This window comes from Pelodiscus sinensis, chromosome 6 (assembly GCF_049634645.1).
Source record: "Pelodiscus sinensis isolate JC-2024 chromosome 6, ASM4963464v1, whole genome shotgun sequence".
NCBI classification, from domain to species: Eukaryota; Metazoa; Chordata; order Testudines; family Trionychidae; genus Pelodiscus; species Pelodiscus sinensis.
The window spans coordinates 744,769-772,283 of NC_134716.1; the positions used below are offsets into that span (position 1 = coordinate 744,769).

Sequence of the window (27,515 nt, forward strand, 5' to 3'; positions counted from 1 at the left end):
GACTCCACTGCCCCAGCTGATCAGCAGGGTGCCCACCTCGGTGTGTTTCTGCTGGTGGTGCACATCGGCCCGCCTGGGCGCACAGAACAGGTAGGTATTCCGCACTGGCGGGGAAAGGCCAGAGGGAACACGGCCCCTCTCCGGCCAGGGGCCCCAGATCGGCCCGCGCCCTGGCGGCTAGCCCGGCTGAGCCACGGTGCGTGGAGGCGGGGCGCTGCGGGGAGAGCCGGGCGCTATGCCTGCGGATGGGCCCGGCGCTGGGCGGCTCTCGCTGCCCGGCGGGGCGGGGCGCGGAGGCCCGGCTCGCTCGGCTCCCGGCGTGCCCTGCCCACACGCATGTGATGCGGCGCCGCCAGCCCCGCGCCCGGCCGGGAGCCTCCCCGCGCCCCGCTCGCCCCCGCGCCCCGCTGCCGGGATGCGGCGGCCCCGCGGCGAGATCTGAGGTAGGGGCCGGGCTGCGAACTTGCGCGGGGCCAGGCGGTGCAAGAGTGGGGAGCTCACGGGGCAGGGGTGCACGGGGTGGGAAGTTCATGGGGCGGGGGTGTGCATGGGGCAGCGGGAGGGTGGGGGGCAGGGGTGCACGGGGCGGGAAGTTCATGGGGCGGGGGTGTGCATGGGGCAGCGGGAGGGTGGGGGGAAGGGGTGCACGGGGCGGGAAGTTCACAGGGCAGGTGTATGTGGGGCAGCGGGAGAGTGGGGGTGCCCGGGGCGGGGATGTGCATGGGGCAGTGGCAGGGTGGGGAGCAGGGGTGCATGGGGCGGGAAGTTCATGGGGCGGGGGTGTGCATGGGGCAGCGGGAGGGTGGGGGGAAGGGGTGCACGGGGCGGGAAGTTCATGGGGCGGGGGTGTGCATGGGGCAGCGGGAGGGTGGGGGGAAGGGGTGCACGGGGCGGGAAGTTCATGGGGCAGCGGGAGGGTGGGGGGAAGGGGTGCACGGGGCGGGAAGTTCATGGGGCGGGGGTGTGCATGGGGCAGCGGGAGGGTGGGGGGAAGGGGTGCACGGGGCGGGAAGTTCACAGGGCAGGTGTATGTGGGGCAGCGGGAGAGTGGGGGTGCCCGGGGCGGGGATGTGCATGGGGCAGTGGCAGGGTGGGGAGCAGGGGTGCATGGGGCGGGAAGTTCATGGGGCGGGGGTGTGCATGGGGCAGCGGGAGGGTGGGGGGAAGGGGTGCACGGGGCGGGAAGTTCATGGGGCGGGGGTGTGCATGGGGCAGCGGGAGGGTGGGGGGAAGGGGTGCACGGGGCGGGAAGTTCATGGGGCAGCGGGAGGGTGGGGGGAAGGGGTGCACGGGGCGGGAAGTTCATGGGGTGGGGATGTGCATGGGGCAGCGGGAGGGTGGGGGGAAGGGGTGCACGGGGCGGGAAGTTCATGGGGTGGGGATGTGCATGGGGCAGCGGGAGGGTGGGGGGAAGGGGTGCACGGGGCGGGAAGTTCACAGGGCAGGTGTATGTGGGGCAGCGGGAGAGTGGGGGTGCCCGGGGCGGGGATGTGCATGGGGCAGTGGCAGGGTGGGGAGCAGGGGTGCATGGGGCAGGAAGTTCACAGGGCAGGTGCATGTGGGGCAGCGGCAGGGTGGGGAGCAGGGGTGCATGGGGCGGGAAGTTCATGGGGCGGGGGTGTGCATGGGGCAGCGGGGGGGAAGGGGTGCATGGGGCGGGAAGTTCACAGGGCAGGTGTATGTGGGGCAGCGGGAGAGTGGGGGTGCCCGGGGCGGGGATGTGCATGGGGCAGTGGCAGGGTGGGGAGCAGGGGTGCATGGGGCGGGAAGTTCATGGGGCGGGGGTGTGCATGGGGCAGCGGGAGGGTGGGGGGAAGGGGTGCACGGGGCGGGAAGTTCATGGGGCGGGGGTGTGCATGGGGCAGCGGGAGGGTGGGGGGAAGGGGTGCACGGGGCGGGAAGTTCATGGGGCAGCGGGAGGGTGGGGGGAAGGGGTGCACGGGGCGGGAAGTTCATGGGGTGGGGATGTGCATGGGGCAGCGGGAGGGTGGGGGGAAGGGGTGCACGGGGCGGGAAGTTCACAGGGCAGGTGTATGTGGGGCAGCGGGAGAGTGGGGGTGCCCGGGGCGGGGATGTGCATGGGGCAGTGGCAGGGTGGGGAGCAGGGGTGCATGGGGCAGGAAGTTCACAGGGCAGGTGCATGTGGGGCAGCGGCAGGGTGGGGAGCAGGGGTGCATGGGGCGGGAAGTTCATGGGGCGGGGGTGTGCATGGGGCAGCGGGGGGGAAGGGGTGCATGGGGCGGGAAGTTCACAGGGCAGGTGTATGTGGGGCAGCGGGAGAGTGGGGGTGCACGGGGCAGCGGGGTATAGTTAAGTGGTGGGGTGCCATAGGGGTTCGTGTCCTGCGCGAATGCCCCCCTGCTGGCTCATTGCTGGGGGGTGCGGCTGTGCTGCCTGTTTTCTGACCACCCCACTTGGCGGGGGAGCAGCGACTTGGCGTTTCGGGGGCCAGGGAGGCGGGCAGGCTGCAGCCAGGGACGCTGCGCTCCTGGCCGGTGCCGAAGGGAGCTGGGTGCCGCCCCAGCGCGGGGAGCGGTTCGGTTCTGTAAGAGGGGCGGGGTGGCTGGGGCGCCGCAGCCGCCCTCTGAGAAGCCACCGGGGCCTGCACACAACCACCTTGGGGTGCAGCTCGAAAGGCACCCGGCCCCTCTCCGCCCGCACCTGCGGTTTCAGGGCAGCGTTCGCGCCGGGGGGCGCCAGGGCTTTGCCCAGAGGCAGTAAGACCGGCCCTGCTCCCGGCGTCCGGCTGCAGGAATGGGGGGCAGGGTGTGCTGTGGCTCCAGCGCCGGGCGTGTGCCCCTCACCCGGGGTGCGAGCAGTGTTTCCCCTTAGCAGCCAGGCGCTGTTCCTGCGGGGTGACCCAGGGAGGGGCTCCTGCCCGCGCGCCGCTGGCTCGGGTCCCCGGTACGAGTGCGGGACCCCACAAGGGACCAGTCTGCATCTGCGTAGCCAGAGTCTGTCGCCCATCCCTTCGTGGCCGGCTGCTCTCCAGAGGGCACCCCCTCCCCGAGAGACCCTCTGCTGAGGCCCCTGCCCCGTCCGGGGACTATACCCGAGGCCTTGGCCGCCCCAGCTCGGCTCGTTCGCAGAACGCCTGCTTTCCGCCCTCCGGCCCTGACCCAGGGGCTGTTCCCAGGAAAGTCGGTGCCCTCCCATAGCTATGGGCGTCCCCACACTGCTGCAGGACGCGCTGCAGACTCATCCAGCCCCCTGCGAGGCTCCGTTTCCATTGGTGCCCTGCTGCTTGGCACTCTGCTGCTGGTCTCTATGGAGCCGCTCCCCTCGGGCGCGCGCTGGCAGGGCTGCCGGGCTGGTCCTGAGAGGCCCCGCTGCTTGGCTGCCTCGCACAGAGCCTGGGAACGGGCGGGGGAGCTGTGCCGAGCCTGGTGCCAGCGCCCCGGGACGCGGCTCGGCTGGGTGAGGGAGGCCGGGCAGGCGCGGTGGGTCTGATCTCTGGGCTGCGGGCGGGAGCGCGTCTCCTCCACACAGGCCTGCTCGGCGGCGAGTCCAGGGAAGAGACTTCAGTTGCCCTGGGGGTTGCTTTAGGCTGGAAGCGCCAGGGAGCCGGCCTCCGCTCAGCCCCGCAGCTCTCTGGGCGCCTCGGGGTAGGGGCTGTTCGGAGGCCTGCTCTGCTCCCGGCAGGGCTCAGGGCTGGCTCTCGTGCCGTGCAGACCAGCGGGGGTTGCCGTTCTCCCCTCTGTCTGGCGTGGCCAGGGCTCTGTCGGGGTCTCTCCCTCCCGCCCTGGGCGTCCCACCGGCCGCGGTTTCCCCGGAGGTTTGCTGTGCTTGGGGCAGCAGTGGGGCGCCGAAAAGGCCCTTGCATCACGCCGCGAGTCCCTGCAATGAGACCTCTCGGGCGTCAGGCGACCTCAGTGTGTCCGAAACTCGGGGCCGATTCACTAGCTTTGCTGAGCAGCCCCAGGGCTGAGCGCCTTGGGGACGGGACGGTGCGGGTCTGGACACTGGGCGTTTTTGCTGGCGTGAATGTGGCGCTGTAGGAGGCGGGGAGTAGAGCGAGACCCTTCCCCGAAACCTTCGCGGTGCTTCTCTAAGTAGGAGCCCTGCTCTGCTCTGCTCTCGGGCCCCGCGGAGCAGTCCTGACCCCTCTAGCCCCGGGCAAGCCTTCCCTCGCCGGCCGGGGCAGGCCCACCCCAAGACGCCATCCACAAAAGGCAATGGCAAAGCACCCCGCCAGCGCTCAGCCGAGCCCGCAAGGCCCGGTGAGGTGCACCCAGCTATCCCGGGCCTGTGGGCAGCTGGCACCCCCGGAGCTTGGGCCTGGGTGTGGCCGTGACCAGGAGCAGCGGAGCGGGTCTGTGGCGAGAGCCGGGTGGCCGCCATTGCGCGGTGGGAGGAGACTGGAGCCTTGCGTGGGGGCTGAGGCCTGGTTCCCCCAAACGGCTCCCAGCCCCAGGGCTGGCGGGTGCGGGCCAGTGAGCCTCCTGCCGCAAATCGACAGAGCCACGAACAGGAAAATGACCTTCAGCAGCCCCCTCCACCTGCATGTGTTGTGAGGAAACCGAGCGGTGAAGCCGCCTCGCGGACCCCTGCCTGGTGCGCGTCTCCTCGGAGAGCTGGGGGCCGGAAGGGACCGCCCGCGGCGGGGAGCTGCGAGAGGCGAGGTCGGCCCTTTGCCAGGCATGCAGCAGGGGCTAGATTCCGTTTGGCTCCCAGGACGCCGGCTGTTTAAAAATCACGTGTCGGTGCGACTGCTCTCCTGTTGATTTGCCTGCCCGGGGTGTCCTGTGCGACGGTCGCATAAAGAGAGCAAAGGGGGGTTGCAAAGTCCTGTGGCTTCCACAGTGTCTCCTCTACAGTCGGTGTCGGCAGATGGGACACTGGGCCCGATGGACCTTTTCTTAGAATTGCTCCACACCAGGCTCTATCTAACCCCCGATCCAGACAGACAGGGCACAACCCGAGGAGGCAGGAGGTCTGAGTTGGCCACTGTCGCTGTATTCTCTGGGCTGTGGGGAAAGGACTGTCACTCTAGTGGGTTGTAGCTGAGGAACGGCGCGCCCAGACGGATACATTTCCCGTGGAAAGCCCTGGGTACAACACCCCGCCTCGCCGGCTGTACCTCTGATAGCTGTCCTAGGACAGCCGTGGTCGAGAGTCGGGGAGACGAGAGGCTGAGCATTCCAGGGCTGCGTTGCCTTCCGTCGTACGGGAGGGCCCCGGAGACGTCTTCCCGGGCAACCCGCTGGGACCAGACTTGAGCAACACCTGCTGCGTGTAAACAAGCGAGTGCTGGCTTCGCCGGGGGTAACTCTTCCGAGGAGACAGCTCCACGCTGTCCGTTGTACGGCGGACGGGTCCAGCACGGTCTGCGAACATTGCAGCCAGTGTCAGCTAGGGAGGGGAATTCGGGGTAACCGTACGCATCGCCCAAACGGGTAGTGCACACTGAGCAGGGGGCTGCCCCGGCCCCTGGGCCCGCCGCAGGTTGCACGCTGGCTCCCTCGGAGCAGAGCCGGCAGCCCCTCCTGGCCAGCCCCCGGGGAGGAGACGTTTCTACGGCAGGGAAGGCTACTGCCTGGGAGGGGAGTCGGCCGGGGCTGGTGGCCCTGCTCCCAGGGAGGCGTGGCGGCAGGCTGTGCCGTGTACAGCGTGCTTACGCCCTCCAGCGCCGAGCTTTCCCGCGGCTCCAGGGTCCCTTGTCCACAGGCGTTTCTCAGCCCCTGGCTCAGCGCCGCTTCGCTTTCCAACACGCCTAGGAGGGCTTGCGGCCCGGGCCTAGCGCAGGAACCAGGAAATAAAAGGCGCCGGGAAGCAGAGCGTGGACAGGGACGGTGCTGGGATTCAGGACGCGGGCAGCCAGTCGAAGGGGAGAGGCCAATGAGGTAGAGCGGAGCGCTGCGTACGCGGCACCGTGGTGTCGGCTCAGAGCCGCCTGGCCGAGGCCCGGGGAGAGCCAAGAACCCCCTTCTGGGGCTGACGCACGAGCTGGGCTGGAGTCGGGCTCCCGGCCCTGTTCCCGCGTGAGGGCCCTCGGGCCGGCAGGAGCCGGCAAGGCTGTTTCTGCCCCTGCCCGGCGGAAGGTGCCGTTTCCCAGCAGGGCGGAGTCATCACAGGGGCAGGCTCAGCCCCCCTCCGTCCCCAAAGGGATCCTGGGGCCACTCCCCCCTTTGCAGGGGCTGCCATAGAACAGCACGAAACCTGGCGGGTGTGACGGGCTCCCTCTCCCTGGCCCACGCTCCAGGGCCCGCCCGCCAGTCGGTGGCGTTGGGGTGACATCGCCACGCGGGGCTGTGAGAGGCCATGGGCCTGGGGTGGCACCAGGTTTCCCCTTGCACTGGTGCACGAGGGGCGGGGCAGGAGGAGATCCTGCTGCCCACACCAGCCGTGACTCCGCTTCTGCAGGGAGCTAGCGGAGGGAGCCGTCGCGCTGGGCTCCCTGGCTCAGCCGGGCCAGGAGGAGGGCGAGGGCAGCCCAGGCAGGGGGTAGGGACGCGCCACGGCCCGACTGCGGGGCACTGTCCCAGACGGGGGCGCCCTGCGGCTGCCCCCTTTCCCGCTGGCGACCCGCTGGGTTTATTCGAGAAGCTGCACGTCTGCGCGTTTCAGGCTGGTGCCAAGTCCTGGGGCTGCGCGCCCCCACGTCTGTGCGGAGACGCGCCGTGACGACAGCGATGCACGGTGGCTTTTGCCCGCGAATTCAGGAGCTGGCGCCCCAGGCAGGGGCTTGGCACATGCTGCGAGCCGGCGTCTGTGCTCGTAGGCCTGGCCGTCTGGCACGGTGTCACTCGGGCGCTCCTAGACCCCTGCCGGAGGGGTCAGGACAGGGAGAGGCGGGAGGGGGATGCTAAGACCTAAGTCCGCCTGCCTTTGTGTCCTGCCGCCAGGTGACGATGGAGATCAGTGGCCTCCCGGTGGAGCTGTGGCGCCTGATCCTGTCCTACTTGCGCCTGCCCGACCTCGGCCGCTGCAGCCTGGTTTGCAAAGCCTGGTACGAGCTGATCCTGAGCCTGGACAACACCCGCTGGCGCCAGCTGTGCCTGGGCTGCACGGAGTGCAGACACCCCAACTGGCCCAGCCAGCCGGACGTGGAGCCCCGGTCCTGGCGGGAAGCCTTCAAGCAGCACTACGTCGCCTCCCAGACGTGGGCCAAGAGCACCCAGGACTTCGAGGCGGCCCGCTGCCTCCACGCCTTCCGCCGCAGGAAGGACCGCCGCGTGCTCCGTGTGGGGCCGGGCTGCGCGCTCGACACCCTGCGGGCAGCCCTGGCCGCGGCCGGCCCCTACGACCGCATCCTGCTGCTGCCGGGGGTGTACGAGGAGCAGAGCGAGGTCCCCCTCAAGGTGCCGGTGGAGGTGGTGGGCCAGGGGAAGCTGGGGGACGTGGCCCTGCTGGCCAGCATCGATCAGCACTGCCCCACCGCGCGCCTCTGCAACCTGGTCTTCATGCCCGCCTGGTTCAGCCCCGTGGTGTACAAGGTGGGTCCGGGCTCGGGGGGCCGCGGTGAGAATTCTGCCCAGGGCCTAACTGGTCGCCAGATGGGGACTCGGGAAAGAATCAGAAAGGTGTGAAAGTCTGACCTCTTACCGCTCCCTGCCTCAGTTTACCTGCCTGTAAACTCCCGCCCCGGAGCTGTGGAACTGTCGTTTCACAAAGAATGTCCTTGCCTAGCGTACGTCATGGCACGGCTTTCAGAGTGCTCCGAGGGAGCGTGCTACAGCAGCGTGAAGAGGAAAAATAGTCAGTGTAAAACATCCCATTTCTACAGCGAGATTTCCTGATCGGTGCTTAGATTTTTGAAACAGGTTAATTTACGTGTCCCCGCTGCCTGCTCCCCGCTGACTTTGTAGCTTTCTCTCGGCTGCTCCATGAAAGTCAGTGCGTTCCCTTGCACCGATCGCTTTACTTTCTGGGTCCTAATCAGCACTCCGCTTGAGCTGCTGGGTAGCAGGCAGCGCGTGCGTCCCGCCAGCCAGTCCCGTGTCCCCTGGGAGCCATGGAATGGAGCTTAGAGTTTGCAAAAGCTTTTGCAGAATATTTTGCTTCGCCGGAAATTGCCCGGCGAGCGTCCCTCCTGGGCAAGGGGAGCGGCAGCGCGAGGCGTGGGCAGAGCCGACCCCTTGCTGACATGCGGCAGGGGGTCTCCATTTGTGGCGCTCGGCGCTCTGGTTTGCGAGGGGGCTCCTGTCCCCGGGGCGCGTGCCCGCTGAGGACGTCAACACGGCAGGTGTGCGCTGGCCGGGAGCTCCTGTTCCCAGGCACTGCCGGGGTTTTCTTGAAACCTGTCCCCCCGCGGGGGGTGTTGTGAGGGCCAGGGCAGGACGGCGTGATGCAGTGTCAGTACCTTGCTGGGTGCTGTGCTTGGTGACCAAAGCGGTCCTGCCCGTTAAGGAAAGGGATGGGTCAAAGGGAGGGAGTGGTGGGGGAAGGGGCAGTTCCTGGCTGGAGCCATGAAGGAGACAGGCTAAGGAGGGGGCAGGGAGCCCAGGGGCCCAGGCGCCCCATCCCAAGGGGTCGGAGGCATCCTGGCCCTGACTCCTGTAGCCACGTCACGTCTGTGCTGGGCTATATACTGGAGAAGCAATAACCCCGCCCTGTTTTACCGGCTGGGGGAGCCTGTTCTGGCTGCCCAGGGGGACCCCGACTCGCCGTCAGAGACGGCGCAGCACCCCGGGTGGGGAGAAGCCAGGCCGCCCCTGCGAGGCGTGTGCAGGTGGCTGCACCCCTGCAGCTCTGCCAGGCTGGTGTGTGCGTCAGCCCCTGAGCCGTGGCCGGGGCAGCTGGAGACACGACAGGCCTCAGCTGAGGTGCAGAGGAAGTTTCCAGCAGGAAAGCAAGTCCCCCGGCCTAACGCTGAGCCGCAGACGTGTGGGAGAGACGGCTGACTTCTTGCCGAGGGCCTGGGACTGGCGTGCGGCAGCGGGCAGGCGGGGGGGGTGTGTGTGTGGCAGGCCCTGCTGTATTCCTAGCTACTCCGGCAGGAGGAGGCTATCGACGCATGCAGCCAGTGGACCCCAGGCTATTGCACTGGCCCCGTTCCCCCCGCCCCGAGCCCACCACCGGCGTCTGCAGGCTGACAGCACGTCAAGCTGCCGCTGGGGCCTCCGGCTCCTGGCACACGGGCGTTGCCCTGTTCACTGCCCACCGCAGCTCGCACGGAGCCCCCCGATTGCTGGGACCTCGCCCGACGTTCATAAATGCCCAGGGTGCTCGACCCCGGCTCTGCTCCGCCCTCACTTCGCCCCTTCCCTAAAGGCCCAGCCCCCCTCCCTGCACCCATCCCCTGCCCTGCTTCTTCCTGCCCAGTTCCGCCCCTGCCCCAGCGCCTCTTACGAAGAGAGGTTAAAGCAACTGGGACTCTTCGGTTCAGAAAAGAGGAGACTGAGGGGGGATATGATAGAGGTCTATAAAATCATGAGTGGTGTGGAGAGGGTGCATAAAGAAAAGTTATTTATTAGTTCCCTAAATAGAAGAACTAGAGGACACCAAATGAAATTAATGGGGAGCAGGTTTAAAACTAATAAAAGAAAGTTCTTCTTCACACAGCGTGTAGTCAACCTGTGGAACTCCTTGCCAGAGGAGGCTGTGAAGGCTAGGACTATAATAGAGTTTAAAGAGAAGCTAGATAATTTCATGGAGGTTAGGTCCATAAAAGGCTATTAGCCAGGGGATAAAATGGTGTCCTTGGCCTCTGTTTGTCAGAGGCTGGAGAGGGATGGCAGGAGACAAATCGCTTGATCGTTGTCTTCGGTCCACCCTCTCTGGGGTACCTGGTGCTGGCCGCTGTCGGCAGACAGGATTCTGGGCTAGATGGACCTTTGGTCTGACCCAGTACGGCCGATCTCGTGTAAACACTGCGCCGCAGCTGCTGAGGGAGGGCGGGAGAGGCGCTGACCAGCGGGACCCCTGGCGGGAGGGGGAGCTGATAGGGGGCTGCTAGTGGGTCCCCGGCACCCATCCTTTCCCCCATGGCTGCTCCAGCCCCAGGGCAGGTGCTCGGGTGCTGGAATATGGCAGCTGGAGTGAGCCGTGCTGCCAGCGTTGGATCGGGGTGGGGGGCGGTACGTAAAATGCCTGGACTCCTGGTCTGAAGCCAAGGAGTGTGGGTTCCCACGGGCACCCTGATACACCACGTCCATGTGCTGCTGATGGGGGGTTACCTCCCAGCAGCGTGGGGGGCGGCCCGTCGGGGGGGTTCCCTCCCAGCAGCGTGGGGGCGGCCCGTTGGGGGGGTTCCCTCCCTGCAGCGTGGGGGGCGGCCCGTCGGGGGGGTTCCCTCCCAGCAGGGTGGGGGGCGGCCCGTCGGGGGGGTTCCCTCCCAGCAGCGTGGGGGCGGCCCGTCGGGGGGGTTCCCTCCCAGCAGCGTGGGGGGCGGCCCGTTGGGGGGGGTTCCCTCCCTGCAGCGTGGGGGGCGGCCCGTCGGGGGGGTTCCCTCCCAGCAGCGTGGGGGCGGCCCGTTGGGGGGGGTTCCCTCCCTGCAGCGTGGGGGGCGGCCCGTCGGGGGGGTTCCCTCCCAGCAGGGTGGGGGGCGGCCCGTTGGGGGGGGTTCCCTCCCTGCAGCGTGGGGGCCGGCCCGTTGGGGGGGGTTCCCTCCCAGCAGCGTGGGGGCGGCCCGTTGGGGGGGGTTCCCTCCCTGCAGCGTGGGGGCGGCCCGTTGGGGGGGGTTCCCTCCCTGCAGCGTGGGGGCGGCCTGTCGGGGGGGGTTCCCTCCCTGCAGCGTGGGGGGCGGCCCGTCGGGGGGGGTTCCCTCCCAGCAGGGTGGGGGGCGGCCCGTCGGGGGGGGTTCCCTCCCTGCAGCGTGGGGGCCGGCCCGTCGGGGGGGGTTCCCTCCCAGCAGCGTGGGGGCCGGCCCGTCGGGGGGGGTTCCCTCCCAGCAGGGTGGGGGGCGGCCCGTCGGGGGGGGTTCCCTCCCTGCAGCGTGGGGGCCGGCCCGTCGGGGGGGGTTACCTCCCTGCAGCGTGGAGGGCGGCCCATGGGGGGGGGTTACCTCCCAGCAGCGTGGGGGTGGCCCGTGGGGGGGGTTACCTCCCAGCAGCGTGGGGGCGGCCCATGAGGGGGGTTTACCTCCCAGCAGCGTGGGGGGGGTGGTCCGTGGGGGGGGTTACCTCCCAGCAGCGTGGGGGGGGCCCGGTAGCGCCAGCGCCTTGGTGAGGGCTGTAACTAATTTGTCTCGTGACCGTTCCCCTTCAGACGACCTCCGGCCACGTGCAGTTCGACAACTGCAACTTTGAGAGCGGGCAGCTGCGGATCCACGCGCCGGGCACCTGCCAGGTGAAGTTCTGCACCTTCAGCCAGTCCAGCGTCCACTTGCACAGCGTGGCCCTCGGCCTGCTGGAGAACTGCGAGTTCCTGGGCAGCGAGACCGCCTCGGTCACCGTGGAGGGGCCGCCCACCTCGGAGCGCAACTGGGCCTGCAAGCACCTGGCCGCGCTGGCCCAGGCGTGCCCCCCCGCGCCGAGGACCGGCGGGGACCTGAGCCCGTTGCTCCCTGCCTCCCAGGCTGGGCGGGGGCGGGAGAGCGCAGGCGGCAGCCCTGGCGGCGCTGAGGACGGGGCGGCCGGGGACCTGCAGACGGACTCCAGCGACAGCGAGCCCAGCGCCGGCAGTGAGACCGAGGCAGACGAGCAGGCCGCCTACCGGCTGTCCTACCGGGCCCACGGGCCGAGCCACAGGCGGGCACAGGCCGAGGGGCTCGCCGCCCTGCAGCGGGAGCTGGCGCTCCGCACGCTGCCGCAGGAGCTGCAGCGGGACAGAGAGGCCCAGGCCCTGGCCAGCTCCCTGCAGGGCTGCCTCATCCGCAAGTGCCTGTTCCGGGACGGGAAGGGCGGGGTCTTTGTCTGCTCGCAGGGCCGCGCCAGGCTGGAAGGGAGCGTCTTCCGGGAGCTGACCTACGCCGTGCGCTGCATCCAGAGCAGCAAGGTGCGCTGCCGGCCGGTAACGGCCCCCGGCCACGCACCGGGCGGGGCTGACGAAAGCGCTTGGGTCCAGGGTCCAGTCGCTAGAGGCCAAGGGCAGCCGGCTCTGGGCGCGTTCGAGTCGCTGCAAAGCTCCAGGCTCGCTGGAGACCCCGTAAAGACGTGCGCTCCCAGCCCTGCCGCGGGGTCCGAGGGGCGCCCGTCAGCAGCGCGGGAATGGAGTCTTGCCAGATTGGGTCCTGCTAGTGCAGGCTGACAGGCTGTTCTAGGAGGGGGCTGGGGGGCTGTTCCAGGCGCCCAAGAGCCAACGGGGAGCTGGCTACGGCCGCGCTCGGCTTCGTGGGCGTTCTGGGGGGACGGGCGACTTCAGTGAATGGAGCCCAGTGGGAGCTGGAGGGCGGGTGCTGCTTGTCTCCAGGCTCTTGCATGCACCAGCCTCGCTAGATCACCCGCTTTTCCCATGATGCACCAGCACTGGCTGCCAAGAGGGGAGACCACGGTGCATCATGGGAGATGTAGTTTAAGTAGGGAGCCCAATCCATAAAGGAGGACGGAAGCATGAGAGCTGTGAACTACAGCTCCCATGCCACAACGCAGCGGCATTTCGGAATTCAGCTATTGTGGCGCTCAGTTCTTTGCCAAAACCGTGAAGCTTTGCGGGGCACGGAGGGGAGGGGCGGGAAGGGGAGGGGGCTGCCAGCCAGCCAGACTCCAAAACGTTTTCCGACTAATCAAAATCGGGTGGTTTCTGTGCACGCATTGTCGTTACTGGGCTCCTGCTGCTGCGTCTGGAACAGGCGCGCGAAGCCCTGGCGTTGCATGCCCTGCAGAAGCATCAGCTGCTCCTTCATGCCGGAGAGTAGCTGGCTGCTTTTTAGGCCAGTATTTGAGGCACACACGGAAACCCGCGCTTTGGACTAATCCAAATCGCTCCCTTGTTGGGTCGGTGCCGGGGAGGAGCAAATCCAAGTGAGACAGGAGGGCTGAGACCTGTACAGAGAGCAGGAAACAAGCCACGAAACGGTGGATTTTGTGGGAGAAGGGGGCCGTCAGCAGCGTTCCGTGTCTGCCGAATTGTGGGCCCGCCGTTTGGGCCACTCCCAAACAGCCCTTTGCCCCCCTAGGGAGGGAGGCAGAGCGGAGGCACCTCGCTCCAGCGCTGGTATCGAGTCCGTTCCATTTGCTCTTGTGGGTTGTTTCCGTGGCCTGGCGTCTGAGACCCGTTGGGTCTCTACCGCGCTAGCTTGCTTTGGCTGGGTGGCCTGCTCCCCGTTCGCTGTGCCCCGCCCCGCCAGTGTCTCGGGGAGCCTGTGCGAGGCTGGAATCCGGGGCTGGCGGTTGCGGGAGGGAATCTCTCCGCTTCAGAAGCTGTGCAGTGGAATCCCTGCCCCGCTTGCTGTTAGTGCAGAGCGGCGAGGACGCGAAAAGCGCCTGCCTCTTCTCCCGGCTGTTGGCAGCCGAACGCCGCCTGTCGACGCTGCGTCCGGGCTCGCGCCGCGTACTGCCAGCAGCATCCGCCGGCGGGACCCATGCTGAGTGAGCTCACCGCATTCGTCACCCTCTTACCATCAGCGCTTGGGTGGCCACCAGGAGAGACCCCAGTGCCGCCCAGCTGGCTAGCGGAGCGCCCACTGCCGGCTCTGCTGGGTGGTGCACAGCCACACATGCCTCGGTGCACGCAGCAAAATTTATTCCACCCATGGACGGGCAAAAGTAGAGGGGCCGTTGGTTCCCATTGCTCTCCTGAGCGGGGGTTGGCGTTCCACTGAGCGCTTGGTCTCCACCCTGGGGCAGCGGGAGTGGGCAGCCTCGCCAGCTCCGCTCCATGTGTAACAGGCTGAGCCCAGCACACGAAGGGGAATTTAATTCCCTCCTGATCCGTTGTTGTTCATGGAAGTGGGGCCATGTGAAAGCAGCTTGTGGATGGCTTCTCTCTGCTGGTCAGACGGGGTGGCGAGGCAGCCAGGAGGCCGGGCTCCCCTCGCCTGAGCTGCTCCCCCTCCGCCCGCAGGTGGTCATGCTGCAGAATGACATTCACCACTGCAAAGCCTCCGGGGTGTTCCTGCGCCTGGCAGCCGGGGGGCTGATCGCCGCCAACAACATCCACTCCAACGGCGAGGCGGGGGTGGATATCCGCAAGGGAGCCAACCCGCTGATCCTGGTAGGTGCATTCCCTGCCTGGGGCCCGCCAGGGCTGCCCCGAGAGTCGCCTTCAGATCCCAGCCGGGTCGCTTCTCGCCCCCGCTGGCTCTTCGGGGGTGAATCCAGCCCCCCCGGAGCCCGCTCGTTTGGCGCTGGGACGGGGCCGAAGGCAAACGGGCTGTTAAGCTAAATCCCCCAATGCAGGGACAGCTGGTGAAGGCACTCGGGGGGGGGGGGGACTGGCCACGTGCCCCACCCAGCGCAGGGAAGGGCCAGGAAAACCCCCTTCCACCCCGGGTCCTGTGTCTTCTCGCCCTTGCTCCACCCCCTCCCCTTCCCCACCCAGCCTCGTCCCCCAACCACTGCCACCCAGGGGACGAGTGGGGTCTTGCTGTGAGCTGGGGGCGCCCCTGTCGGGCTCAGTGGGAGCTGTTAGGACGGAGCATTTTTGCACGTCTGTCCCATCGGCCCCTAGTTGTGTGGCTACAGCACGCCAGGGATCAAATGGGCAGGAAGACGCTCCGCCCCAGGCCTATCCAGGATCAGGACCCTTGAGCAGGGTGGGGATAGCTGCAGTGCTGCTATAGCAGCTGGGTACATAGAGGCAGGACTCCAATCATGCCAGGGTTGTAGATCCAGCCTCTGTTAATAGGCAGCGGGTTTAACGTAAATAGGAGCCAGCCCCTTTTCCATCCAATGCACTGTTAACTTGTGGAACTCCTTGCACCAGGGAAGCCAAATGTATAACTGGGCTCAGAAAACAACGAGAAACGTTCCCAGAGGATCGGTCCATGGAGGGCTGTTAGCCGAAATGGTCAGGGGTGCAACTCCATGCGCTGGGTGTCTGTAGCCTCCCACTGCCAGAAGCAGGGAGAGAGAGATGGGGGTGGATCACTCAGAGATTGCCCTCTGGCGCACCTGGCATTGGCCGCTGTCGACAGGCTCCTGGCTGGATGGACCTTGGGGCTGACCCAGCCTGGCAGCTGGGAAGTTATTTCAGGGAACACTGAGTCCTTGCAGGGAAATTAGACATGGAGCCAACTTTGGCTGCTGACGGGGGTTCTGCTTTTGGGAGCCCCGCGGCCCACTGGGCACGTCCCGCTGCGTGGCTCCCCCCCCACTGCCACGTCCGAGTGATCTCTCCCGCTTTGCCTCGCCCCTCTCCGCACGTGCCTGGGCGCGACGCAGTGCAATCAGATCCACAGCGGCCTTCGCTCCGGCATCGTCGTCCTGGGCAACGGGAAGGGCGTCATCCGGAGCAACCAGATCTACGGGAACCGAGAAGCCGGCGTTTACATCCTGTACAACGGGAACCCCGTGGTGAGGTAGGTGGGGAGCAGCGACCCCGCTGCCCCGGGTCTGTCTCCCCCGTCGGCTGCCCAGCCCGGCTGCGCCGAGTGTCCCCTCCCGGGGCTGCGCCCGCGTCCCCGGCAGCTGGCTCATGCTGACCTGGAGGGATCGGGCTGTTCGCAGGCGGCGCCCTGGCCTGGGGCCCCTCGCTTCTCCAGCCGGTCGCTTTGTCGTCGGCGCGCCCGGGTCCGGCAGCTTTCCTGTGCATGAGCGCGGTCTGCCTGAGCCCCTTCTGCGGCCGTGGGTCTGACCCCGCCGGCAGGGGGAGCCCACGCTCTTCTCCAGGGTGTCTCCCGCCGGCCTGGTGTGGGGCTGGCTCGTGCTAGGCCCTGCCGGGACCAAACTGGGGCAGAGCCCCCCAAGCGGGTCAGAGCCTCCTGGGCCAGAAAGACCGTCTGTGATCACTAGGTCTGACAGTGTTCGTCTTCAAAAGCCTCTGCCTGTCATCCCCTCTCCTGGCCGGCAGCCAGCCGCGACGCCACAGCTGATGGGCAGTTTCCAATTCCTGCGTCAATGGCTAACGCCTCAGGAGCGCCAGCCTTTCAGACTTGAGGGTGTGAATTGGCCGCTGCCCGAGGCCGGCGCACGGCTCCGCTGGCATGGGGAGCAGCGTGTGCCCCGGGGCAGGGCCCTGCCGCCGGTTCCCTTGGCGTGGGGTGGATAGGGGGCACTGCCCTGGCACGCAGCCCTGCTGAAAGTGACCCGCCTTCCCCAGCGCAGCCTCCCTTTCAGCTTGGCCTCGTCCCCCCGTCAGAAGCGTGTCGGTGCTCGGTGCGCGCCAGGGCGGGCGGGCGCTGGAGCTGCGCTTTGCAGATGCCATGGGCAGCAGGCGGCAAAGGGCCCTGCCGAGGGGACGTGCCCGCCGCCTCCCCGGGGGACCAGAAATCCCTGAGCTCCCTGAGCCGCCGCCGCCTCTGATCCGAGCACAGAGCTTTGCCCTGCTCCGAACTGGCCCCGCCCGGCTGTGGGGTGCTCGGTTGCTGCCCTCCCCCGGGTGCTTGTGAGCGGTGACCCGAGCTCAGGGCCCTGCTGCGCTAGACCCGGTGCAGAGAAGGGGCTGCCTGGTACCCAGCGTGGGAGGGGTCTGCCCTTTGCAGAGGCCCAGAGAAAGGTAACCTGGCTGGCGTCGCACACGTGGTCGGCAGCTTGCCCTAGTGACCCCTGCGTGCGTTCAGCTCCAGGGGCCGGAGTTTGCAAAGCACGGGGGGCAGGGGGATGGCTGTGTCAGTGTAGCACTCGGGGGCAGCCCTGTTAGTCTGGGTGTGCAGGAGCAACGTGGAGCCCGGAGGCACCTTCGAGACGGACAGATTTATTTGGGCACACGCTTCCGTGGGCCCAAAGCACTTGGGCAGATGCACGTGAGGTTCGAACGCTGCACGTGGCCGAACAGGGGCCCCCTTTCCTGCCTTCGCTCCTTTGTTCGACTTGCACGTCCCTGGGTTTTTGCTGTGTCAGTGGTGGTAACCGTGACTCGCACCCTCCCGCAGCCAACTAAGTCTATTTAAAGCACGTCTGCCCCTGTGGAAATGCAGCTCCCTCTGGGGTGGAATCCAGCTGGAGGGCCCCAAGCACGTGACCACTCCTGGCGACGCTGCCCAGCGGTGGAGACCAGAATACTCAGTGGGATTGTCAGTGCCAGGGCGGTGAGGTAGGCAGCACTGAGCACTCCTGCGAAGGCTCTGTAATGAAGCCCAAATCTGGCACTTCTTATTTCAGTCAAACTCATGCTAACGTCTGTGATGGGCCAGGCCGGGTCTGGGCACAGTTGAGGGCGCCCGCTCAGGGCGAATTGCTCAAACGCAGGGCTCCTTACAGCCCCCAGACTGGAGACCTTCCCAAACTGGCCACAAACCAGCCCCGCAGAGCACTTCAGCTGCCTGCCTGGCCAGCCAGAAGCCTCACGAGCAAAACCCCTCCGACACCCCAGCAATATCTGTGCCCTAAACAGGCCCGGGCCTCGTATGCAGGTGAAGGGTTTTAGAACCCAATCCCACCTACCCCGAACAAGTTGTGTCCAGTTCCAAGAAACCAGCCACAGATCCCTGGTCAATTCACCCTCTGGATCTTACCCACAAACCACGCTGGGCCAATCCTTTAGCATCTAACATCGAAAGGTTTATTACTACCAGAAAGAAAAGCCTGAGAGTGAGGTTGTTAAAGGATAGTACGTTACATGCACCGAATCTCCCAGTTCTCGATGCAGGCTCTAGCAGAGATGTTATAACTGGTGGCTTAAAAGTCCTTGGTGCACATCCTATGTCCGGATGGGCCCACAGTTCTTCCCGGCTCCTCGATCCCTGCACGGCCGCCTCTGGGATGAAGAGCTGAGCTGAGCACCTAAATGGAATCGGCCACCTGGTCTATTTCTATCCCCTCCTGGCTTCTTCCAAGCTGGAGAGAGTCACATGGCCAGTGGCCAGGTGTGTCTTTGGCCTCCAGAGGCCCACTGTTCCCTGGAGCTTTGCTCATTAGCATGTCCATGGGCAAACATTCGCAGCCCATTGCTCTGCCTCCGACAGAGACTCTTTCAGCATCACCACAGAGTCCATATTTATAACTCCACACAGACATCGTACAGGTATATGAAGCGCAGATACAGGATCCATAGACAATAAGCTTTTGTTTGACACCTCACATGGCCCCCTTTGTACCCACTTCTGGGACAAACACCCCCCCAGGGGCACAGCAGTGACCTGGCTGCTCCCCTAAAATCCAGTAATGTGACAACGTTTCGTTAGCCCCCGTTCTGCGCTGCGCGTGCGTGGAGAGCATTCTCAGGAGCTGCCTGTAAGAAGGCGTAAGCGTGGGACTGAGTCACCGGCCTGTAAAGCACCCGGGCCCAGAGGGGGTCCCGTTTTGCCCAGGGCTACAGCAGGGCGCCACCCGCACAGCAGCAATTTCTGATGCGGCCGGTCTGCGCGGGGATGTGGCTAACGGGTCCAGGGAAGGGCTTGCCGGAGAGCTAGTGACTCACGAAGGAGCTTTCATCTCCTGCGCCACAGCATCGCCGGCGGGTGCCAACGCACGTTCTGCTCAAGAGCTGGCGAGACGGGGGCTGCTGCGAGCGAGGAGGGAAGGGCTACCAGGGCTGGAAGGATTTACACTCGGGTCCCAGCGGGGGGAGAGGTTTTACTGGGCACCCAGGCCTTGCTCTGCGAGCCGTGCTGTTACCCGCACAGATTTCGCTCTCCCTTCCACACTGTAGGGACACCCCTTCACCCAGTTCTGGGGCTCAAGGTGCAGCCCTGTGAATTTACACACCCACCCTCGCCCGATTCCTAGGGCTCAGGGCGGAACTTCCTGCAGGTTTTGCAGGAGCTTTAGCCCCTAAAAGAGCCTCACCCAGTACTATTCTTATTCTCTGTTTGACAGTCCCCAAACAAGCAGAATGCACATGCTAAGCACACAGCGTCATGCTCACTAGTCCTGGTGCAGGCGACTTCCGCTGGTGGCCAGGCAAGCCCCTGGATCTTAGCTGCTGCATGTCACAGTCATGCAGAGGCAGCTGGGTCTTGGAGGAGAGTTGGGATGATTTGTTCCAATGAGCATTACTTTACATTTATCAACATTAAATTGCATTTGCCATTTTGTTGCCCAATCACTTAGTTTGGTGAGATCTTTTTGATCTGTCTGCTGTGGTCTTAACTATCTTGAGCAGTTTAGTATCATCTGCAAATTTTGCCACCTCACTGTTTACCCCTTTCTCTAGATCATTTATGAATAAGTTGAATAGGACTGGTCCTAGGACTGGCCATTGGGGGACGCCACTAGTTACCTCTCTCCACTTGGAAAACTGACCATTTATTCCTACCCTTTGTTTCCTGCCTTTTAACCAGTTATCAGTCCACGAAAGTTCCTTCCCTCTTTGTCCCATAACTTACTTTACTTAAGAGCCTTTGGCAAGGGACCTTGTCTAAGGGTTTCTGGAAATCTAAGTGAACTATATCCACTGGATCCCCCTTGTCCACATGTTTATTGACCCCCTCAAAGAACTCTGGCAGCTTAGAGGCATGATTTCCATTTACAGAAACCATGTTGACTTTCCCCCAACAAATTATGTTAAACTTCATGTCTGACAATTTTATTCTTTACTATAGTTTCAACTAATTTGCCTGGTACTGATGTTAGACTTACCGGTCTGTAATTGCCAGGATCACCCCAGAGCCCTTTTAATATATTGGCATCACATTAGCTGTCTTCCAGTCATTAGGTATGGAAGCTGATTTAAAGGATAGGTTACAAACCACAGTTAATAGCTCCACAATTTCCCATTTGAGTTCTTTCAGAACTCTTGGGTGAATGCCATCTGGTCCCCGTGACTTGTTACTGTTAGATTTATCAAATTGTTCCAAAACCTCCTCCAATGACACCTCAATCTGGGGCAATTCCTCAGATTTGTCACCTAAAAGGAACAGCTCAGGTTTGGGAATCTCCCCAACATCTGCAGCCGTGAACACCGAAGCAAAGAATTCATTTAGTTTCTCCGCAAAGACTTTATCATCTTTGAGTGCTCCTTTGGCATCTTGATCATCCAAGGGCCCCACCGGTTGTTTAGCCAGTTTCCTGCTTCTGATGTACGTAAAAACATTTTGCTATTACTTTCTGAGCTGTTCTTCAAACTCCTTTTTGGTTTTTCTTCTTCTATTTTTACACTTAATTTGACAGAGTTTATGCTCCTTTCTATTTTCCTCACTAGGATTTGACTTCCGCTTTTAAAAGATATCTTTTTATCTCTCTCTATTTGTTAGTCTCTAGGGTGCCACAGAACTTCCTGTTGTTCAAAAAGTCTAAATTAGGACAAATTGATGTCTGATTAACATAATACAAAGAGCAACAACTTAGGTCACTAACTGTTTCCTTTCTTTCTACTCTAGTGGGAACCATATATTCCAGGGCCTAGCTGCTGGGGTGGCAGTGAACGAGAATGGAAGAGGCCAGATAATAGGTATATAATTTCCAAGCAGCTTTGGTATATATGACGGGCGGTGTTTTCTAGTGGGCATCTGGCTTCGCAGTCAGACCTAGACGCATCTTCGTTAGATTGTCGGTCCCTATGTCCCTATAAGCGAGGGGACAGGCAAAGCTTTTCTGGACTGTCCCGCAGGAATCTTTGCTCTTTCCTTGGCACTGTTGGTGTGTAGAGGTGGGCGAGGGAATCGGCGTGAGTCATGAACGTTATTCTACTGCAGCAGCATCTGGGAGTGGCTGCTCTCAGCAGTGGTTCTGCAGGTAGATGGGTGAAGGAGGCGGGCTCATTATGTGGAGAGGTGGATCTAGATGGCTGATTCACTGCCGCCCTCCGTTGGCAGAAACAGACGGTAGCCAGGACCTGCAGTTCATTACACGTCATTGAATCTGGTCCGCTCTTGCATGGGGCAGGGTGCCCTGTTTTCCACCATACAAAGTAAATGCAGAGCCGCTAACAGAGATCGCGAAGACCGGATGTCCCTGAAAGAGCTGGCTTGCCCCCGGCAGGGCAGGGGAAATGCTCGTTAGACCGTAGAGGGCGGCAGGAGCGCGGCCCACGCCAAAGTGAAGGTGTTTGTTTCAAAAGGCAGAAGTCTTTTTCAAGAGCAATCATCGGCGGCTGCTGTAAGCATTGGCCCTGTTTCCAGCCATTGTTCTTGCTGCTCCTTTCCCTGCGCGGCTGCTGTACTGAGCTGGGGTCAGGGCCCCCCGTGAGTGTGCGTAGCGCTTCTCCAGCGCCGTCCTGTGAGCCCCCCGTACCTTATCTGAGAGCAGATTCAGGCAGGTGTCTGTGGAGCCCTGCGGATCCGCGGCGCTCGCTTCATCTCCACGGGCCCCGCGCCCACGGCTCGGTTTTGCGGATACTGAATTTCGTATCCGCACAGGACTCTAGCTAGATGGGTTCATTTGCCAACACAACGAAGCGAAATCGGCTACGTGAGTGGTGGGCGAAATCCTGGCTCTGTTACAGTCATTGTGCTGTGGACGTCCTGGGGCCGGGCTAGAATTCACTGCCCCAGTTACAAACCGGCACTTTGCTTTTCACCTTCTCGGTTGTGCGGCCGAACAGCCTCTCTTCCGCAGTGGGGCGCTCTGGTCATTGCTCTTCTGCTCCGTGCTAGAAAACGTCATTCGTGAAAATCAGTGGGGAGGGGCGGACATCCGGCGCGGGGGGGACCCCGTCCTCAGAAGCAACCTCATCTGCTGCGGCTACTCGGACGGCGTGGTGGTCGGAGAACGAGGCAAGGGGCTGATCGAAGGAAACACCATTTACGGTAAGAAGCCCAAAATACGGACAATCCCGTGGGCGCCTGCCCTCGGCTCTCCGCCGGCTGCTGTGCTGTGCCCCCTTTGCTTAGGGGCGGCTCCTGTTCTGCGCTAGGTCAGATTCCACGCTGAGCAAGGGTGGGCAGGAAGGCCCTTGCGGCTCCCTGATCCTCTGGCCCAACACAGGCTTGTGCCAACCGGCGGTGCGCCTGGGGACCATGCCCTAGCTGGGGCTGGCCGCTCCTCCTCCCTGTGCGGCAGGGAGCCGGCGGTGTGTGCACTGCTCTGCCTAGCCCACGGGACCCGCGCTGGGGGCCTTGCAGCCAATCCCTGCTGCGTCCCTCGTGCCCACTCCCCGAAGAGTAACACAGTCCCAGGGACCCTGAATTGACCGGAGACACCGCCATGCAGGTCTGCCAAGGACACTGCAGGTCCGCCACAGCCGGCCGTTCTCCTCCCAGCTCCCTTGGCCGCGTGTGTGACTGCGTCTCTCGGCTGCCGCAGCTCTGCTCGAGAGGCTCCTCAGCGTTGGCCAGGGGAGCTGGGGTCTGGCATAAGCCACCTACATACCCGGAGGGGGGATTTATTTTGCAGCCGGAAACAAAGGCAACCAGCCCCTGGAACAAAGCGCCGTGGGAGACAGCTGGGTGTGCGCTGACTTGTGGGGCTGGGCAGAGCAGAGTGGGGGCAAAGCAGGCGAGAGTGAGGGACAGGCACTCGTGGTAGCTATGGACGTGACGCGTCGGCGTAGGCTCCCGGAGCGCACGAAGGGCTGAGTTGGAAACCGCACCCTAGCGATGGCCGAAGGGGTGGCTGTCACTGGTGGCGTGTCACCGCTGCCTCGCAGCCCCGTGAGTCGCAAGGGGGACTGAACAGCCTGTCAGGGCGCAGGCCGCGTTCTGTTCCTGCCACGCGGACGTGGTCTCGTTTCCGGCAGGACCATTGTAACGGGGCTGTACCGCTCGGTCCCAGTGACAGGAGGGGAAGGGGGGATGCGCCAAGTCGCGTTCTGCGAGAAGCAGGAACGTGTCTCCTCGCGTCTTGCCGGGGGCCGTGTTCTGGTGGAAGCTGCTTGGTGAACCCGGCGCCAGGTTGGGACGCGCTCGGTGGCGTCAAAGCCGCGCTGTGCACGGAGAGCGTGCGCGCAGGGCCACGCCGGCAGGCCTCACTCTCTGCCTGCTGCAGGGAACAAAGGCTGTGGCGTGTGGATAATGGCTTCCAGCCTCCCTCATGTCACCAACAACCGCATCGGCCACAACAGCATCTACGGCGTGGCGGTGTTCTGCCGCAAGGACGAGGCCGACGACTACCCCGCCGGCCAGGGCGGCCACGAGAGCTTCGGCGAGGAGGGAGAGGCGGCCGCCTGGGAGAGCGACTTGGAGAGCGAGGACGAGCGCTTCGCCTCCCGGCGGCCCCTCAGCGTGGCACTGGTGGAGTCCAACAGCATCAGTCACAATGGTGGTAAGTGCGGCCCCCCCGCGGCTAGGGCCTGCCCACACCCGCTGGCCAGGGCCCTGGGGCCGACCGCAGGGGAGTGGTGCCTAGTGGGGGCAGCGCCGTGCAGAGGGACAAACTCCAGCTCTAGACCAGGGACTGGATTCTGTCCAAAGCTGCAGCCAACTGCTAGTGGCTACAGAACGGGTGGAAACAGCCACTCCAGGATCCCATCCCGACGTACCCCGGGGAACCATGCGGCACCAGGCCCTGGGAGCAGAGGACGGCAGGGCGGGCATGGCTGGAGCGCATTGTCCTCTGGCTGTCGGAGCCCCGCAGTCTCCAGAGGGCCAGGGACAAGGTGGGGCGGCTTGGAGCAGCCTTGGGGTTGCTCTGGGTTGTCACACCAGAGAGGGCGCCGCAAGGGAACGGAAAGCCACTTTCTGGGCCCGGCCCACCAGCAGCAGGTGCTCGGGGAGTTCGGAGGCTGCAGGGCCTCTGCGTTCATCCCTTTGGAAGGGAGACGAAGAACTTTCCCTTGGGGAGCAGCATTACGGCGCTCCAAAGGGGGACGCCCTGGGAAGGGGGTGGGAGAAGAACAGAAGACCAGGAAGAGAAGGGAAGCCGCAGCAGGGGCATGCAAAACCCCTCTCCCTGGGGGCCCGAATGAAAGGGCCCGCCTGAGTCAGGAAGCCGGAGACGCCGCTGGCTTAGCGAGCACGTGGGCAGCGTCTGTGTTCCCCTGAGCACTTGGCGCCTCCCCGCTACCAGTCCTGTGGCCCGTGTGGTGCAGCGCCCGGCCCCTCCCACCGCCGAGCCCCCTGTGTCGCTGCCGACACCCGGGCGCGTCTCACCGGAGCCTAGAGCTTGTGAATTAGTCTGGCCTTGGGTTGTCACCCCCCGGCCAGGCCCAGAGTCACTCCCAGCCCCCGGTCACTCCCAGCCGGGGCTCGCCGCTGGATGGTGCAGACTCGGGCTGCAGCTCCAGGCCAGGTTCTGTCAGCCTCTGGGGGGCACTGAGATCCAGCGCTGGGGGGGCAGGGTGGCCAAGCGCGGGCGGGCGGCAGGTGGATTTCTCTGGCCACCGGGCAGGTCCCCTCGTCTCCTCCGCCCCGAGTTCCCTGACGGAGCCTCGTCCGCAGCCGCCGGCCTGTACGTCAAGAGCAGCGAGGCCCTGAACGTCATCGGCAACGCCATCCACGCCAACCGCGAGGCCGGGGTGGCCGTGCTGCAGAGCGGCCAGCTCACGCGCATCGCCAACAACAGCATCTCCTGCAACAGCCGGGGCGGGGTGCTGGTGGAGAGCGCGGCCCGGGTGGAGCTGCGGGGCAACGGCATCTACGACAACCGCAGCCACGGCATCGCCTCCAAGGGCGACGGCCTCGTGGTGGAGAACGACATCCTCGGCAACCGCGGGTGCGGCCTGCGCCTGCTACAGGCGGCGGACATGAAGGTGGGTGTCCAGGGTCACGCGGAGCCCGGCGCGCAGCGGGAAGTCTGGGGCTGACTGGCGCTCCTCTGAGCGGCAAACCCTCCACGCCTGCTGGAGCGAATCCAGCCCCCCCGGTCCCATGGCTATTGGCTCTCACGGTTACTCACAGCCCCGTCCTTCCAGCCCGACCGGCCTCTCCTGCAGTGTGTAACAGCGAGAGTGAGTAACCATCGGAACAAGCAAACCTCTGGGGGGTCTGGGGGAGGCTGAGCCTCTGGGCCGGGGTCTGCGGGGGGCTGAGCCTCTGGGCCGGGGTCTGCGGGGGGCTGAGCCTCTGGGCCGGGGTCCGCGGGGGGCTGAGCCTCTGGGCCGGGGTCTGCGGGGGGCTGAGCCTCTGTTTCCTGGGACGTCCCCCGCAGGTAACCAAGAACCGGATCCAGTCCTTTGGGGACTACGGCATTGCGATGCTCGACCAAAGCAAAGGCCTGGTGCAGGACAACCTGATTTTCCAGGGGCGGTCCCAGAAGACCATCCTGCAGCAGGTGTCGACTGCAGAAGACTGCGTCGTGCAGAACAACCAGCTCCTCACCGCCAAGAGCAGGTAGGGTCGGGCGCCGCCCTCGGTCTGGAGCAGCCCGGCTCCACTGCCCCCCCCCCTCCCGGGGCCGCCCCTCGGTCTGGAGCAGCCCGGCTCCACTGCCCACCCCCTCCCGGGGCCGCCCCTCGGCCTGGAGCAGCCCGGCTCCACTGCCCCCCCCCTCCCGGGGCCGCCCCTCGGCCTGGAGCAGCCCGGCTCCACTGCCCACCCCCTCCCGGGGCCGCCCCTCGGCCTGGAGCAGCCCAGCTCCACTGCCCTCCCCCTCCTGGGGGCCGCCCCTCAGCCTGGAGCAGCCCGGCTCCACTGCCCTCCCCCCTCCTGGGGGCCGTTTGCCCGGGCGCTGCCCAGGCTGAGCAGGGAGCCCTGCAATGGGGCCAGCCTATGGCCGGGAGCATCACTCAGGCTGGGGAAACCTGGCCCCCTGAGGGGAGAAGAGAGACTTGCCGCTCCTGTTCTAATGCCAGCCCCCGAATGCTCCCCCTCCCGTGGGGGCTCCTCACCCCTGCACAGGGCCCGTGGTTCCACCTGGCCCTTGGCAGGAGGCTGGCTGAGACAGGCGCAGGCTGGGTACCTGAGCGCACGCGCCCGTGCCGGGCCTCGGAGCGCCGTCTGTTGCTGGCCATTACAGAAAGCCAGCAGCGCTATTCGGCGGCAGGGAAGGCAGGGGCTCGTGTGGGGGTTTGTGGGCGGTTCCAGGCCTGCAGCCTCAGGCCTGTCCTCTCGTGAGCCCTCACTCACCCGGGCGGCTACTGAGCCCCGACGGCTTTTACTGTACCCCACAGGCCTGTGCTTCCATGCGCCCGGCTAGGCAGGGCTGCCTTGTACCGCCCCCGGCGAGTTCCCACTTTCTTTCCCTTGCCTGCCCCGTCCCCGAGCCCTGCGCTGACACGGAGAAGGGGCTGAAACACTGGGAACAAAATCCCACCCAGGCCTTTGGATTTTTCCCTTTTTCTCGGCCAAATTTGGCGTTTCATTGACATTCCAGAGTGAAACACACCGTGTCCTGCTGGGGCCGGAACGAAATGTGGGTGGAGGAGGGGCGAGGGCGTTTCCATCGAGGGGACCCCTTTACTTCTGCCTCTTTGCGTGTTCCTTGTCATGCAAAATGTCGACTCCGATTTTTCAAGCCGGGACTGCGGGCCCCTTCCCAGGAGCTAATGGTTGCTTGCGGGGGCGGGTGTTGTGTTTCTCCAGGTGTGACATTGCACGGACCCTGGAGAACCCTCCGGCCCGGCCTCACCTCGAGGGCTCCGCCCCAGGAAGCGCCCTGGCCACAAACGCGCAGAAAGGCCCCACCGTGTCGACCAGGATCGCTGCACGGATGGACAGGGACTGCCACAGTGAGGGCAGCATCTTCTGCACTCTCCTTTGACTCCGGGGAGCTGCTTCACCTCTCCCCTCCGCTCGTGCCACGGGCCACACCTGGCTGGGAAGCGCCTCCTGCAAGACCTTTCAGCCAGGGCACCACGCTCTAATCCCCGTGGCTCCCGAGACGTGGCGCGCACACCAGCAGTGGCGGGGGGACGCTGCCCTCTGCGTCTCGCTGCTGCTTTCGTGAGCCATTCAACCAGCGACGCCTTGGACAGAGCACGAGGGTGCCAGCATCCGGCCGTGGCCCAGCCCGCGCTCTCGGGGGAACTTGGAGTGAATGTGACCTTCCCGCCCAGAGCTGAGAAGGAAAGTCCTGGGGGCAGAACGGAAGGAGCGCGGCCGTGGCAGGAAGCCGCAGACGGGCAGAGCGGGACCCCCAAGGACTTGTGCCAGGAGCGGGGCAGGGGAGGGGAACTCAACTGTGCGGGCAGGTGCGAGGTCCCCGCATGCGGCACCATGCGGCGACCTGGCCCAAGGAAGCGGGATCACGCCAGGCCTCTTCCTGCTGCTGAAGGGGAGTGAGAAATACGCAAAGGGCTCTTCTGTGCCAGGCCGTGGGCTCCCAGGGCCGGCCTCTGCGATGGCCCAGCCGTGCTCCGGAGGGAACGCCCCGGCAGGGCCTGCCTCCGAGGCTGGGACGGCGACGCTTCTCCTGCCTCTGCAGGGTGTTGGAATTGCAGGGCAAAGGGGAGGCGCCGCCGTTCTCGCTCCGGACAGGGCCTCGGGTGGCTCTGGATCTGTTCGTGTTAAGCAGGTTCTGCGCCGGAGCCGGGTCGTCAGTCAGCGTCACATGCTCCGTGGGCTCCGCCTGGCCCGCGTCCCCGGTGCAGCTCCGGTGCAGGCCCGTGGGCTCCTGGCAAGTGAACGGAGCAATGCTGGTTCCCACCCGTCAGCGTCCGGCCCTGGGCTTTTTATTCTCGCGTTTTTAAAAGAAAAGCAGGTTGTTTTCTGTGGGAACTTTTGTAATTACACCCTTTCCAGTAAAATGCTCTATTTTAAGGTTGGGTAAAAAAAACCAAAACCTGCTTTATTTTGCAAGTAGGAGGCAGCCACCAGAAAGTACAGGCTGTCCCTGGTGCCC

General features: G+C 64.8%; 1 protein-coding gene across 2 annotated transcripts; it reads left to right on the forward strand.

The window, feature by feature from the left end:
* The first annotated feature begins 279 nt into the window (after nt 1-279).
* Nucleotides 280-27,414, forward strand: FBXO10 (F-box protein 10). Of its 2 annotated transcripts, none has more exons than XM_075931238.1 (11): nt 280-443; nt 6,846-7,436; nt 11,149-11,877; nt 13,885-14,034; nt 15,204-15,340; nt 20,240-20,310; nt 21,455-21,607; nt 22,785-23,060; nt 24,176-24,486; nt 24,885-25,066; nt 26,258-27,414. In XM_075931238.1, the coding sequence occupies exons 1-11, from the start codon at nt 342-344 to the stop codon at nt 26,433-26,435; spliced, it is 2,880 nt and encodes a 959-aa protein (XP_075787353.1). In that variant the 5' UTR covers nt 280-341; the 3' UTR covers nt 26,436-27,414. The 2 variants fall into 2 exon arrangements, with proteins under 2 accessions (XP_075787353.1, XP_075787355.1); XM_075931240.1 differs by having other exon boundaries at nt 11,149-11,229; nt 26,258-27,410.
* The last annotated feature ends 101 nt before the right edge of the window (nt 27,415-27,515 follow it).

Excerpts from the sequence above, each read along its gene's own strand:
- FBXO10 (XM_075931238.1), top strand. The coding sequence starts at position 342 with ATGCGGCGCCGCCAGCCCCGCGCCCGGCCGGGAGCCTCCCCGCGCCCC. Across the intron at positions 7,437-11,148 it reads TCAGCCCCGTGGTGTACAAG|ACGACCTCCGGCCACGTGCA; the intron begins GTGGGTCCGGGC and ends GTTCCCCTTCAG. Across the intron at positions 11,878-13,884 it reads GCTGCATCCAGAGCAGCAAG|GTGGTCATGCTGCAGAATGA; the intron begins GTGCGCTGCCGG and ends CTCCGCCCGCAG.